Raw genomic sequence first — 15,974 nt, 5'->3', positions numbered from 1 at the left:
TGGACAATATCTTGGTAGACACTCATAAGCTCAACGCAAGGTTGACATCCACTAGTTCTTTGATGACATAATTTTTTTATGATTTTTTCTGTTTTGGGGACTTTTTCATGCTTTACCGTCCATGAGGACCAATATGCCCCAGGTATACCCCCTGTACATGTGTCTCATTGTGGCTTCATCGGTTATTCCACACTTGCCCATTGTATAAGCTTGTATAACTAGAGTTCCCCAAGATCACTGATGCCCCTTTCAGACAAAAAAACAAAATTACTGGGTGAAGCAGTTCTAACCGGTAATTTCGTAAATAACACGGGTCCTTTTTCTGTGTGAAAGGGAACACCCGTGTCGTAAATCCCGTGTTTCCGAATCTGGAATTGACCAGGGTCGAGGACACAGGATTTATGACCCGTGTTGACCCATTCACATAGAAGAAATTACCAGGTAGTCATTTTCAACCAGGTAATTTGTGTGAAGGGGGGTCAGGCTGCTCCCGGCAAAATGACACAGCATTTGAAATGCCGTGTATTTGACGGGATTTTCAGACTTTTCTGTCTGAAAGGGGTTTTAGCTAATTTGGGGTAAGCAATTTTGCCTAAGCACACCAGGCTCCCCATATGTACTTGCGTGGTGGCACACTGATCTCCTTTGATAGATTAAAATAGCTGAGAATAGAGAACAATAGCTTACACTTGGCTGCACAAGTAGGTAAAGAGAAGAGAACGATTGTTCAATATTTTTCTTACATTCTAATAATCAAAATGTTCTGTCTCCCAAATCTCTCGCCCAGTGTGAATCATTGTTCTAAAGGCCAATTTCATCACTGTCTGTCCCAGTCATGGGTACGACCCACCCAAATGCATGTATAGTATGTTTTACATCTGGCTGAAGGTTAGAGCGGAGCTTAGGTTGGAGCTGAATGTAATCAACATGTTGTGGAGCACAGTGATAGCATTGCAGAGCACAGTGATGGAGTTGCAGAGCACACTGATGGTGTTGCGGAGCAAAGTAATAGTGTTGTAGAGCCCAGTTATAGCACTGCAGAGCACATTGATGGTGTTGCAGAGCACAGTGATGGTGTTGCGGAGCAAAGTAATAGTGTTGTAGAGCCCAGTTATAGCTATGCAGAGCACAGTGATGGTGTTGCAGAGCACAATGATGGAGTTGCGGAGCAAAGTAATAGTGTTGTGGAGCACAGTTATAGCACTGCAGAGCACATTGATGGTGTTGTGGAGCACATTGATGGTGTTGTGGAGAAAAGTACTAGTGTTACGGAGCACAGTGATGGTGTTGCAGAGCAAAGTAATAGTGTTGTGGAGCACAGTTATAGAACTGCAGAGCACAGTGATGGTGTTGCGGAGCACAGTTGTAGTGTTGCAGAGCACAGTTATAGTGTTATGGAGCAAAGTGGTTGCATTGCAGAGCAGAGTGATGGTTTTGCAAAGCACAGTGATGGTGTTGCGGAGCAGAGTGATGGTGCTGCGAAGCACAGTGATGGTGCTGCGGAGCACAGTGATGGTGTTGCGGAGCAGAGTGATGGTGCTGCGGAGCACAGTGATGGTGCTGCGGAGCACAGTGATGGTATTGCGGAGCAGAGTGATGGTGCTGCGGAGCACAGTGATCGTGTTGCGGAGCACAGTGATGGTGTTGTGGTGTGCAGTCACTCCTAAGCTTGATGCCTCTTATTTACTCTCCTGCAAATAGTTCCCCTCATCAGTAATGATGTATGGGCCATTCACACCACTATTGTGCTAAACAGCAGGTGACTTGCAGGGATATATGCCAGCGTGGAAGTTGGCATTACAGAACAGCGCAGCAGGTGACAAAACATTAACCCACTCACAGCCAAGGTCTCTATTATGGCATAAGCATTAATCTAAGTATGAGGTGATTACATCTGTAATACATAGTACATAAAAAGCAGCTTTCTCTGCATATTTTCCCATCCTGAAACTATAACCATCGTCTCAGTGCCCATTTATGTTGTTATAGCAGCCAAATAGTAGAGGGGCACTCTCAGCATCCAGGAGCAAGGAAAAGTTCTGACAGTGTGTATGTGGGCAAGTCGTGCAGAGACGGAGAGCTGGGGTCTTCACCAAAATGGCCACTAAGATAAAATAATAGCTGACATTTTATGCATATGCAAATCTGGAGCTACCTCAAGGTGCTTGTACATGGGCAGAATATATTCATCAATGTGCACTTTCACTTGGCTTATACAAGTGACAAAACATAATCCTTCGAACAGGCGTACAGTAAATACACTTACCCAATTAGGGGGGGCATTCTGTGTGTAGTGTGTATGTTCTCCACATGCTTGCTTGGAAACGTTTGCTTCTGGTTTCCTCCCACACTCTAGAAACATGCTGCTTGGTGAATTGGTCAGAAATACATACATAGTCTCTAGCGTGTATGTGTATCAGGGGTGCAGCGTGTTCGGTGGCGGTGTGGGCCCCTCTAGCACTCAGGGGCCCATGTGCACTGCACCCATTATAAATACGCCCGAGACTGTAAGCTCCAATGGGGCCCGGAGTGATATGAATAACTGGAATATTCTCAGTGTAATATGTGTGTGCTATATAAATAACTGCTAATACATATACTGTATAAAAATGCAGGGTACCATCTTGATGTTGGACTGACTATGAAAGTAACCATATGGGAAAACTATATTGCAGGGCCGAAACTAGGATTTCTGTTGCCTGGGGCAAGGGAGTAATTTGATACCTTAGAGCAGGGATGGGGAACCTTCGGCCCTCCAGCTGTTGTTGAACTACACATACCAACATGCCCTGCAACAGTTTTAACATAGCCAAATAGCAAAACTGTAGCAGGGCATGCTGGGATGCGTAGTTCAACAACAGCTGGCGGGCCAAAGGTTCTCCATCCCTGCCTTAGAGCAAGGGTTCTCAAACTCAGCCCTCAGGGCCCCACACAGATCATGTTTTCCAGGTCACCCGGCAGGTGCACGGGTGCATTTATTCCTCATTGACACATTTTAAAAGATCCACAGGTGGAGATAACTATTTCACTTATGATTCTGTGAGGAGACCTGCAAAACATGCACCGTGTGGGGTCCTGGGGACCGAGTTTGTGAACCTGTGCCTTAGACTTAGTATGTGACAAGCATCCAGGTGCCTGCAGGGCTATTCAGTATTTGTATGTTCCAATCATTGCAGAGCAGGGGATGGGTACTGGGCACATCAGCCATTCATAGGAAAAGGATTGGATGGTCCAGTGTGTGGGAAGCGTTAGACATGTCCTCTTATCCTGCACAACCTGCTCACACTTAGTGGTGTCGCTAATACCTCTTTTACACCAGAGCTGCCCGGGTTATTGCCGCTCCAGTCCAGACGGGGGCTTGGTGTAAAAGAGGTAAAAAGAGATAAAATAACTTGGTGTCCGACCCGGCAAATGTTCAGGGTCGGACACAGGGCTTCCCTGGAGTCAGTGGCCGTGTAAATGGGTAACCCAGGTCACCCGACCCAGGGACCCATTTCCACCAATTAGGGAGCCCCAACCTCCGGACCGCGGAGCCCTGCGGTCAGTCCAGAGGTTGGGCAGGGACTGAGTACAGCCTCCGCTCCTGTCTGCGGTACTATGCAGACATCAGCGCAGGCTGGGCAAAGTTGAATGGATGCCTGTTTGTGGCATCCATTCCCCTCATGGACAAAGGCTGGGGGCACTGAGGCTGGGGGCAGCCCAGTAGCTTACCTGGGTGCTGGGCTTTCCCCCAGCGTGTCGGTCGGCGTTGCGCGGGTCCCGGCTGGCAGGTTTCCAGGCGCTTGGAGATGATGTAATCTCCAAGCGCCAGCTCAGGGTCCAACTTCACCAGCGTCACCCACCTGATACAATACCGGGGGACGCCGGTGTAAAAGAGAACAACTGCTGGGTCGCATCCGGGTCCAAAAACCCAGGGGCGACCTGGCAGTTTTGGTGTAAAAGTGGTATAAGTATGCAAGGTGGTATCTGGCCAGCTGCACAGTGTCTCTGGCAAGGACAGAAACCAAAGCAATATATGTGGTTCATACTTCTGTGCAGATGCTTCTATCTACACTGTATATATAGTAGCAGATTCCTTACCGATACAATCTGATCTGATAAAGCAGGAAAGCAGCTTCTGTAGATACTCTGCCCTATGGTTATTCGATGCGCACTTTGTACAGTTAACTATTTGTGCAGAGATCACATCAGCCGGCTGTCTCATTCATTTACCTGCTGCCAGAGGGCAGGAAGGGGAGATCTCTGATGTAACTGGTTCTGTCATGAGTGACAGTTACACAATTCTGACATATAGTATCGTCACTTGTTAGGAAGATTTACACTTACACGATGACCCTCCTGCCGGCTGAGCTGACTCATCATCTTCACCAAGTGTTCTACTGATGCCGCTATGTCTGTCTGTTATTACCCAGTTACTGTTGTTCTAATTGTAAAGTTCAATGGAATATGCTATGCTGTGTAAGAAACTTATTATTATTATTATTATTATTATTATTATTATTATTATTATTATTATTATTATTATTATGGTCTATTTAACAGTGGCATAACTATAGCTCCGCAGGCGCAGAGAAAGTGTGGGCGCCGGGGGGTCTGCGGGGCTATAGTTACCCGCTGCTGTCTGCCGGTACCTGCCGTCATGGTCCCGTCTCTCCCGGCGCCGGCTCCTGCTGCTATAATGAAAAGTGACACTTACAAAATGGCTGCCCCTATACTGCAGACAGTTTTTAAGGGTGCTAGAGGAGGCGGCGGCTGGAGCAGCAGGAGCATAATCCATGGGGGATGGGGCATAATGCGAGAGGGGGGGGGGGGGGGGCAGCGAAAAAGGTAGTTACGCCACTGCTATTTAATATGTCTATAAAAAGGAGTTTGTGCATGATTTAGCCATCATTAACCCTTTGAGTGTCAATGTTGCTGTGAGCGATCCTCAAAATATCCGCTAAAAATACCAGCGTTGCTCACAGCGACTATTCTGTTAGTATAAATAAATACTAATGCAGCCAAGTCAATGAATTGAAGTTTAGTTAAATATTGCACCCAAACAAAGAACAGTCGCTGTGAGCGATGCTGCCATTTTGAACGGATATTTTGAGGATCTCTCACAGCAACGTTTTGACTGTCGACCTGTCAACATTCCAACCTTGTCGACCTTCAGTGGTCGACCCAATGCATGTCGTCCTAGTAATCTAATGACTTACTGTATACCCCTCCTAACTGTCAAACTTACAAATATACAGGTGCTGGTAACCATAGGCGAATCTAGAATTATGGCAATGGGTGGTCCCAGATCTAGACATAACAGTAGGGGGACCTTTGCGCGGCTTAACCGCGCTGCAAAAAGGGGGTGGAGCCTCTTGGAAAGGAGGCGTGTCATAACAAAAAGGGGTGTGGTATTACACTTTACACCATACACAGTAATGCCCATTACACATTTTAGCAAACTCCGTAATACCCATTACACATAAAGCCACACGCCGTAATGCCAATTACACATAAGGCCACACACCATAATGCCCATTACACATTGTGCCACACATCATGATGCCCATTACATACTATATAACAAACCGTAATGCCCATTACATATTTGCCACATAAGTGCTGCTTACCTACGTGCTCATTGCTAGGGGGTTCTTGCTTGATGGCACCATAGTACCTTAAGCAATGCCCCCAAAAGTGCCACTTTCTGTAAATTTTTATATGAGCCTTTGCTGCTGCTGCAGGGAGAGATGGAGAGCGGTGCAGCTGCTTCTATGGGGAGAGGAGCAGAGCGCAGCGCAGAGCACGCTCCCATTCCCCTCCTGGTGTCCCCTCTAGCCGAGTGGACATTTGAAATATTGTGCGCGCTGTTGTTGTGCGTGACGTCGCGGGAGCATGCCGGGCGCCGGCACCACATGATTAAAGGGTGGGCGGGCTGAGGTGAAAGCGGGGAGAAGAATTGGAGCGGAAGCTGCAGGGGTGACAGTCATTGACAGCTGGGAAGAGAGCAGGGGGCTGTCCGGCTGTATTCAGAGCACTGCAGGTCACGGCTGTTTGAAAAATTACCCCTTTCACAACAGAAAATGCAGGGATTTACCCGGGAATATGGTCCCAGGATCATGCAGGGACATTCCCAGGCTGACCCCTTATACACCAGCCTAGTCCCTGCATTTTCTGGTGTGAGGGGGAGAGACAACCACTCCCCTCTCCCTACCCCCCTTTAACCAACCAGCTATATCTTCGGAACCAACTGACCCATTTACATGAGACCAGTATCATATTGAGAACTTTTGAGTTGGCTTCGAATTATTTTGGTCCCGTGAAACTGGGCTGTTTGGTTCCAGAGAAATCTGCCCTCAAAGAACATAAACAGTCATGAAATTACATTTAAGAAATGAAAAAAACAACAACGGTTTAACCTCAATTTCCCTGGAACCAATTAACCCATATGGATCCAGCCTGGTATCAGATTGAAGGCCTAGCGATTTGGGTTCGACTGAGATCAACCTCGAGCTTCAGTGATGCCGAAGGGGGAACTGGCAGCCGTTGAACTGGGTGGGGGTCGGAATTAGTGGGTCCCATGTTATCATATAGGGAAAACGTTCCAGCTTTGCCTGGCAGTATTTCCGGTTCCCAGGGGGCTAGAGACACGGGGCTGGGCTCGTTGGAAAGCCCAATTCCTCAGCTACAAAATGGGCTAATGGGTGGTCCTGTGCACCCCCGGACAAGCCCCTAGATTTGCCTATGCTGGTAACTGAAGGTGAGATGATAAAACTATTATTATTAATCTGACACAGCTGCAGCTTCCAATCGAAGGTAATTGTGGGACTCCTGCTAAATACACAGATTATGACAGAGAAGGAGCTTTTGTCAATTAAGGAAGCGCTGCTGTATCAGATAATTATAACTGGTTACATCAGATAATTATGACTGGACACATCAGATAATTATGACTGGACACATGAGATAATTATGACTGGACACATGAGATAATTATGACTGGACACATCAGATAATTATGACTGGACACATGAGATAATTATGACTGGACACATCAGATAATTATGACTGGACACATGAGATAAATATGACTGTCCAGGCATGATTATCTGATACAGTGGTGCTTCCTGAATTGACAGAAACTCCTTTTCTGTCATATAATCTCCTAACTGTAATTCACAGGCTCTGTTAACAAAAATTACAGTTAGGAGCTTATCAGCTGGTACTTTATCTCTGGCCTCTTTTTACCTGCAAAGCTAGAGGATGTTTTTAAAAATGACAGTTGCGTGCTGGTTGCTTGGTACTTTGGGAGTAATGTACTAATGCTGGGTACACACCAGCACGATGCTGCTCGTGAGCGGGTCGTCATAGGAACGTACGACCAGCTCACGAGCTGATGGAACCGCCGACCCGCACAGAAAAGCCCCTGATTTGATCGCGATCTGATCGCGACCCGCACCCACTACAATGTTTGTTTCTCAGATCCTACCTTCTGCAGCTAGGATCTCAGAAAAGACCTAACGACCCGTGGGGCCGCGCATCGGATCGCATCAAAACGTCAGCGAAATAGCCCAAAACATGGCCGATTTACATACAATCTGTCGAGATTGTATCTAAATTTGGCTCATTTTGGGCCAAATCGTCCTGGTGTCTACCCCACATAAGCCTTGAAGAGCGATAAAGTGGAGATAGATAAAGTATCGGTCAACCAGCTTCCTGTCATTTGTAAAACACTTTTCTGGTATCTCTGTCCATGTTTTCTTTCTCTCTTTCTTTCTCTCTAAGGCTTAGCACGTAGAACCCTGGAATGGCCCAACTTTTATGCTGGCATAACTCAATAAGCCCCGCCTCTAACACACCCAAATCAAGCCTAATTCAGACCTTAGAGCCTGAATTTGTATACTTATAGTGTGTACACACGGTCTGATTTCCTTTCCGATGTTGACGATATAGTCAACATCGGATCGGCATCGGATGCAGATCGCAAGGGTTTTAACCCTTGCGATCCCGATCCGATCCCGATGCACGTTCACGTATCGGAAGCCAGAAAGTCTTGGCTGCCTTGTCTATATAGTGCAGATCTGCACTATATAGTCAAGATTGGATGCAAATCGGATGTGCCTTAAGATCCTATCCACGATCCTATCTGATCGGGTCGTGGATAGGATCTTAAGGCACATCTACCGTGTGTACACACCATTAGGGTCTGAATACGGGTCGTAGGAAGCATGGGCAAATCTGTCCGGCTACTTTATTTTAATCATTGGTCATTGGCAAGGTGATTGACAGAAAGGATGTGGTAACCAGAAGGCAGGATGCGGGAGATAAGCAGGCTCTCCGAGTGTTACGGGGGTTCCAGGAAAAATTGTGAGCCTCCCACAACTATCTGGCAGGATAGGCAAAAATGGCTTAATTACTCTAGCCTAAAGCAGCTGTCTGTCACAGCAACCTGCAGCTGCTACACAACCTCTTGCGCTGCAAACTGCTCTCTTGATATGTAATTTGCTATTGTTATTCATGAGGTCATACGCCAGAGCTGGGCAAGCGTTCAAAAGGCACAATGGTGATTGTGTACAAATGTTTGTCCTTTGCCAACCTGTTTGTGTATAAACAGCTAACGAAAGCCCGACATGGAACCGCAGGCTCAACAACTGCTTTCACCAGAGCAAATGCCAATGATAAGTCATAGAAAGCTGGCAGCACATTAATGATTTCCACTTATTACTGATTAGTAACCCACATGCACCTGTCTGTCTGTACACCGAGTCTCCGCAAACTGCTAACAAACTTATTTAAAAATATGGATCTGGTTCCACAGCGCTTTACAAAGAATATTTATATATATACATCAGTCCATGGTGCTTACAATCTATATTCCCTAGCACATTATCACACATTAATTCTAGGGTTAATTTTGTTAAGAGCTAATCAACCTACCAGTATATTTTTGGATTGTGGGAGAAAACCGGAGTACCCAGAGGAAACCAACGCAAGTACAGGGAGAATATACAAACTCCACACAGGGTCAAGGTGGAAATCGGACCCAGGAACTCAGTGCTGTGAGGCAGTAATGCTATCCATTACACTGTCCCATGGGTACACACTGGACGATAATTTCTATGATTCTGCTGATTGCAATGGGCCAGAAGAACTCAGAAATGTTTCCCCCTGAATGGGCCGCACCCAGTGGTCGTTTTTACCTATGGGCTAAAGGGCTGTAGCCCCTCCAGGTAAGATCCGCCACTGTTCTCTGCCTAAGTGAAGCCAGATGCAGCCTGGGAGACTGCACTGGCTTCACGGTGACTGGCAATGACATCCTATTGGTAGTCCGACCTACCAGTCCCAGTGGCAGCCCATAAAAACCGGGCTCTGCACATGCGCAGTATGAGGACGGTACTGCGCATGCTCTGGGCCCGGGACCCTGAATATGCCTCTGGGGACTGCTGCAAAAGCAGCCCACAGAGGCTGGAGCTAGCGCATGTGAAGTACCGAAGAAGCTACTGTGCATGTGCCGGCCCCGCAGCGTGGACCAAAAACGGCGGTCGTCGCAGCATCAGCGGAGAGCAGGACCAGGAGCACGGCTGCAGCAAAGGGGGGGGGGGGCTCATCGCGGCAGCCCCCCTCCTCCGAAGAGGTAGGAGCCGCCGCTGGCTGTATCTATATGTCAGAAAAATGTAATAGGATGAGAGATTTGGTAAGAAATCTCCAGATTTTTGCAAAATCAAACTGGTTTTACAGTGTAAATGAAAACTGGAGATTTCTGCCCAAATCTCTCACTTTTTGATTCTCTCATCTTATTATATTCCACCCTTTGTGTTTCTCTTAATTCTCTTAATTGGCACACTATAGGCAGAGTGAACCTGGATTTATTGTCTCTACAACACACATTTTTATTTTTGACGATTTACGTTTTACCAGCTACAACCTCTGTTGCCTGTACATGTAGGACGACGGAGAAAGTCGCCAGCTCCCCCACTCATGCCGGTCCCCGCCGCTGTCGATCTCGCTGGGCACACACATCGTTCAGTGTGTACCCAGCTTAAGTGCGGCTGAGGTCTAATTATACCGTGTTCTCACTGTGAGTGAGAAATACACATCTTTTACCAGGCATTAAAATGCCAGGGACTGACCCCCGTTCTCACTGCAAGGCAAATTCCCGGGTGAAGAAGTTCTACCCGGTAATTTGCCTTTTAACACAGGTTTTTTATGCAGTGAGAACGGGTCAATCCATGTCTGCATACCCGGATCTCAAACACGGGTAAAAAGAAGGGTTTTACCCATTTATACAGACAGTTCACACTTGCAAAAAAACCTGTGTTAAAAGGCAAATTTCCAGGTCGACATGCTAGATGTAGGAATTTGCCTGCAGTGAGAATGGGGTATAACAAAATAATTTGCAGTGTACAGAATAGACTCTTTTCTTTTTTTACAGCAAAGTTTCTTAATCTGATCCCTTTCGAGATAAAATATTAAAACGTACCAGGCGGTGTGATAACTGTTGTGTTTACGAAGCTGCGGTTGTTATATGAATATTTTCCATATACATTATAAAAACTATTTAATCTACTCGCTTGTTCCACAATGGCTTAAACTTAGAATGGGTACCCACATTTGTTACACAATGTTATCAGATGTGAGAGGAAAACCCTCGTACACTATTACTACATTGTTGTACTAAAGCCTTCGGGCCACTGCTGACTTGTTGATTGAAAAATACCTTTTGTTTAAAAATAACCCATAAAGCAAAAACACTGGCTGGGAAAAGTATCGTATCATTCGCTTAAACGCTAATCGGACCGGGGACTAATGACGCGCGTCTGCGCATGCCTATCGATGAATATGTACAGACCCGTCTATCACAGTCGCTTAGGCGTTTGCACACAGCTGGGTATGTAGGGGGCTTTCGAATGGGGACGCCCAGTGTTTCCTGAGTATGCACAGAAAATTGGTGGCTGCGCCCAGAAAAACGCTGCGCGTCCCCATGCAAACGCAGGTGCGGTGAAGAAAAAAGGTTGCCTTAGGCGCTAGAGATAACCAAGGTGTAACTTGCTACCCAGCAGCCACCACGTAAGAGGATTGCCAGCCTCTAAAAGATTCCAGAAACACAAACAAAAACGTGGGGCGCTCTTGGGTACCAGGATGAAAACAATTTATTAAAACACACAAAATTACAAATAACACACAAATTGTATTTGTCTGTTATTTGTAATTTTGTGTGTTTTAATAAATTGTGTGTTTTAATAAATTGTTTTCATCCTGGTACCCAAGAGCACCCCACGTTTTTGCAGGTGCGGTGAAGCCTGTACAGGGTGGGCAGCTGGAATCACATGTCATCAGTGGCTGCCCCGTTCTTGGCTATATCCACAGTTGCGGGGTGTGGGCGTTCGCTCGCCCAGCAGGCAGCATTTATCCGCTCGCTAAGCAGCGAATGTACACTGCTTAGCACACAGACCTGAATCAGGCCATTAGTACAAAGTCCCACAAAAGCACAAAACCTACAGGGATACAGATATAAGATGAGATGTGATACTGAGAAACGCAAAATTCTAATTTTCAACACGAAAAACTAGAAAAAGAGTACGACTCTGCTTAATAGCGGGACATATAATAAGTAACACAAGTGATAAACAAGTCATAATGTGTGATATACAAAGTAAATGAAGGTCTACAGATGAATAGAACAATTGGGATATAGAAATCCGCAGCTATTTATAAGGTTACGAGTGCAGGATAAATGACTGACGTGCAGGCGAGAGGCCAGAATCTCCAAAGCTGCGGCAGTGACTTGTTATGTACTTATGGTAAGAGGACGCTACGGACTAAGAGAGCGGAGATCACTAAAGCCACATACACACTAAACGATGGGGGCCGCAGCCAACACAATTGACAATATTGGCCGCGGGCAAGGATGCCGATATTCCGTGAGCACTCTGAATGATATCGGTGGCTGATATCATTCAGACATCACCAGGACCCGCTGAACATGCGGGTTGTTTGGCTACATAGCCAAATTGACCTGCATGTCCAGAAGACATCATTCATCGTTACCAACGCATGGGAGCAGACATCGGTAACGAGTGCGCACAGGAGACGATATTGCGAACGATATCGCTCAGAAGCCCCTTTCTGAGCGATATTGTTCACAATATCCTCTAGGCTTAAGAGAGTCTGTATGAAAACCTGTGGATCCAAATACCATCTTGGGTAGCAAGCAGACGGCTCGGAGTAGATCTCTGCCATCTGGGAACTGGGATAACTGTTCTTTTAATTAGCACCATCCCCAAATTGACTGCATTTAAACTTTACAGCAGTGATGTTCCCAAACTTTCATGGATCCAGTGTATCAGCATTTTTTTTTCAGCAATCCTAGGCAAAATGTTTTATAACTGATACATTTGGAAAAGCACCAAATGCAGAGAATTGTGCCACCCTGCCACCCTTTGCGTCAGTTGTATGGTGGGGTACAGAGTTGCGCTACTGATTGTCCACATGTTTTATAATTGGCTGCTTTTGCTCATCACTTTGACCATAAATAATTTGACTTGGTTCCGGACCACCAGAGGCACCACTAGGAGACCCCTGCAGCACCCCAGCAAGTCTGAGCACACAGTTTGGGAACCACTGCCTTACAGAGCGGGCACTTTTGTGTTGTAATAATAATACTAATTTGCAGATCATTAGATTAACATTCTATATAGAGAGCCTAGAAGGACACCTTGTTCCTAAAACCTTTTCTGTTTGCCAAAATAGTAATAATAACAATAAAGCTGCCCATGGCAGTCCGTTCCCGGACCGTCTGTTCTGTACTATGAGATGCCCGCTCCGGCGCATCTCATCGTACGGTACAAAAAGTATGTGCTGCACATACTCTTTGTACTAGCTGGTTATCACAGGCATGCAATGCGATGCGATGCGATGTGTACTATATAAGTCCCAAACGGATCCGTTAAACGGACCGTGTATGGGCAGCTTAATAATAATAATAATAATAATAATAATAATATAATATTAATAAATCAATACATTTTTATTGAAGATTTTCATAGAAATGGGGTACAGAAAAAAGAAGTAGGGAAACTCCCTACTTCTTTTTTCTGTACCCCATTTCTATGAAAATCTTCAATACAAATTGATTGATTTAATATAATATTAATAATATAATATTAATAATATAATAACAGTAATAATAATTTAATTCTGATAATAATAATAATAATAATAATAATAATAATAATAATAATTAACAGTAATAATAATTTAATTCTGATAATAATAATAATACTAATAATATAATAATTATAATATAATAATGATAATAGAATAATGATAATTATTATAATATAATAATACTAATAATAATTTAATTCTGATAATATAATAATAATAATAATAATAATAATATAAATGAATAATACTATAACACTAATAATAATGATAATAATTACGATAATAATAAAATAATAATAATAAAAATAATAATTATTATTAATTATATAATAAAATAATAATAAAATAATAATAATAATAATAATAATTAATTTTGCAGGTTGTCCCTATACTAACATGCAGAGTCTGGATTGTAATGACTCTGGAATTCCTTAAGCTGTGACTTGTTCCTGCAGAACGCTCCTTGCAATAACTAATTCCAGCCATGACCCCTGTGGTCACTATACTCTTATACTCTTATCTGCAGGTGCACTCTAGTAGGGGGCATCCCGAAATAAGTGGTCACTGGTCCCCTGCACAATAAGAACAGATTGCTATCATTAGGGACTTACCTGGCAGGTGCCATACCACAGCAGCTCTGTGTGCAGGACCATGAGCAGTATGCCCAGCAGTGCCAGGAAAAGTGCCCAAGCTGACAGCCTCTTCTTCTGCTCCACCAGCACCTTCCTCATCTTCAGCTTGCGCAGGTTCTCGGAGGGGGGTTCCCAGAGGAGGTCCACCTTGGGCTGGGAGCTGAGGATGGAGATGTCGGTGAGCTCCTTGCTCTGCATGTCGCTGCGGGCTGCTTTCCCCCGGGATGCAGGAAGGCATGGTGTAAGCAGAGACCAGCCGCTCCTTCCCATCTGCTCGTCTGGCAGTAGCTCCCGTGCCCCGGCCCAGCCCGGCTAGCAGCAGAGACAGCTAAGGAAACCGCAGCTTCCTGGCAGCAGGGAGGGGACAGTGTACTCCCCCGCTCCCTGCACCGCTTCTTACCTGCCTCCTGCCTTCCCCAAATAATCCCAAACCTCTCCTGGGTTTATTTATTTGATTTATTGATGCTATTGTAGTTATTTTATTTTTATTTATTTGTTATTGTATTTATTTATTTTTGTTTATCTTCCCTTTTCTGTTAATATAGCTCCCTGTTTCTGCTCTGACTATCACACATCTTCCCCCTCTCTGTTCATTTCTGGCTGCACTCTTTGCCCCCCTTTTGCAGACTTTCCCATTGGTTTATCTGTGCACCCTCCTGAGCTGTCACTTGGCTGCTATCTGCCCAACAGTCCTCCAGCTCTCCTCCTGCCTTATCTGTCCCTCACTAACGCTGTTCTTCTTCTACCACTGTACCAGCATCATAATTTGTTTTTATGTGTTCAGCCCAAGTGTGCAGGGGGTGGGAGGTGAGCAGGAGGCGTGAGAAAATATTAGTAAAAAAATAAAAAAAAGTTAGAAAAAGTTTTACATGAGGTTTAGAAAAGTTTTGACGACTTTTTATTTGCATTTAATAAATGGCAGCATTGTGTTGGTGCTGAACAGGTGCAGCTAACGCTGAGCAGCGGTGTAGCTAGGTGCCATGGTGCCCGGAGCAAGGACATATTTTGCGCCCCCCCCCCCCCCCCCCGTGGGGCGTGGCTAACATGCGTTGGCATGTTACATTTGAAATATATAAGACGCTGTAACGGAATCTGCTGCGCCATATAAGACACTGTAAAGGAATCTGCTGCGATATATAAGACACTGTAACGGAATCTGCTGCGCTATATAAGACACTGTAACGGAATCTGCTGCGCTATATAAGACACTGTAACGGAATCTGCTGCGCTATATAAGACACTGTAAAGGAATCTGCTGCGCTATATAAGACACTGTAACGGAATCTGCTGCGCTATATAAGACACTAATGGAATCTGCTGCTATATGTAAGACACTGTAACGGAATCTGCTGCGCTATATGACACTGTAACGGAACCTGCTGCGCTATATAAGACACTGTAACGCAATCTACTGCGCTATATAAGACACTAACGGAATCTGCTGCTCTATGTAAGACACTGTAACGAAATCTGCTGCGCTATATAAGACACTGTAACGGAATCTGCTGCGCTATATAAGACACTGTAACGGAATCTGCTGCGCTATATAAGACACTGTAACGGAATCTGCTGCTATATAAGACACTGTAACAGAACCTGCTGCGCTATATAAGACACTGTAACGGAATCTGCTGCACTATATAAGACACTGTAACGGAATCTACTGCGCTATATAAGACACTGTAACGGAATCTGCTGTGCTATATAAGACACTGTAACGGAATCTGCTGCGCTATATAAGACACTGTAACGGAATCTGCTGCAATATAAGACACTGTAACGGAATCTGCTGCGCTATATAAGACACTGTAACGGAATCTGCTGCGCTATATAAGACACTGTAACGGAATCTACTGCGCTATATAAGACACTGTAACGGAATCTGCTGCGCTATATAAGACACTGTAACGCAATCTGCTGCGCTATATAAGATGCCATGCTGTAACGGAATCTGCTGCGCTATATAAGACACTGTTACGGAATCTGCTGAGCTATATAAGACGCTGTAACAGAATCTGCTGCGCTATATAAGACACTGTAACAGAATCTGCTGCGCTATGGAAGACACTGTAATGGAATCTGCTGCGCTATATAACACACTAACGGAATCTGCTGCGCTATGTAAGACGCTGTAACGGAATCTGCTGCACTATATAAGACGCTGTAACAGAATCTGCTGCGCTATATAAGACACTG

At 45.0% G+C, this 15,974-nt stretch overlaps 1 protein-coding gene across 2 annotated transcripts in view; it reads right to left on the bottom strand.

Moving 5' to 3' along the window:
• KCNN4 (potassium calcium-activated channel subfamily N member 4) overlaps positions 1 to 14,508 on the bottom strand; it is a 72,605-nt gene extending 58,097 nt beyond the window's left edge. For both annotated transcript variants that reach the window (XM_083162313.1, XM_083162314.1), the window contains exon 1: positions 13,758 to 14,508. In XM_083162313.1, the coding sequence (XP_083018439.1) occupies positions 13,758 to 14,048 (291 nt within the window). In that variant the 5' untranslated portion in view covers positions 14,049 to 14,508. The remainder of the gene's footprint in view (positions 1 to 13,757) is intronic.
• Between the last annotated feature and the right edge of the window lie 1,466 nt (positions 14,509 to 15,974).

Source organism: Crinia signifera, chromosome 19, assembly GCF_055691185.1.
Source record: "Crinia signifera chromosome 19, ASM5569118v1, whole genome shotgun sequence".
In the NCBI taxonomy this organism is placed as follows: domain Eukaryota; kingdom Metazoa; phylum Chordata; class Amphibia; order Anura; family Myobatrachidae; genus Crinia; species Crinia signifera.
The sequence above is the reverse complement of the archived record's forward strand: the minus strand, read 5'-3'. Positions and strand labels throughout refer to the sequence as shown.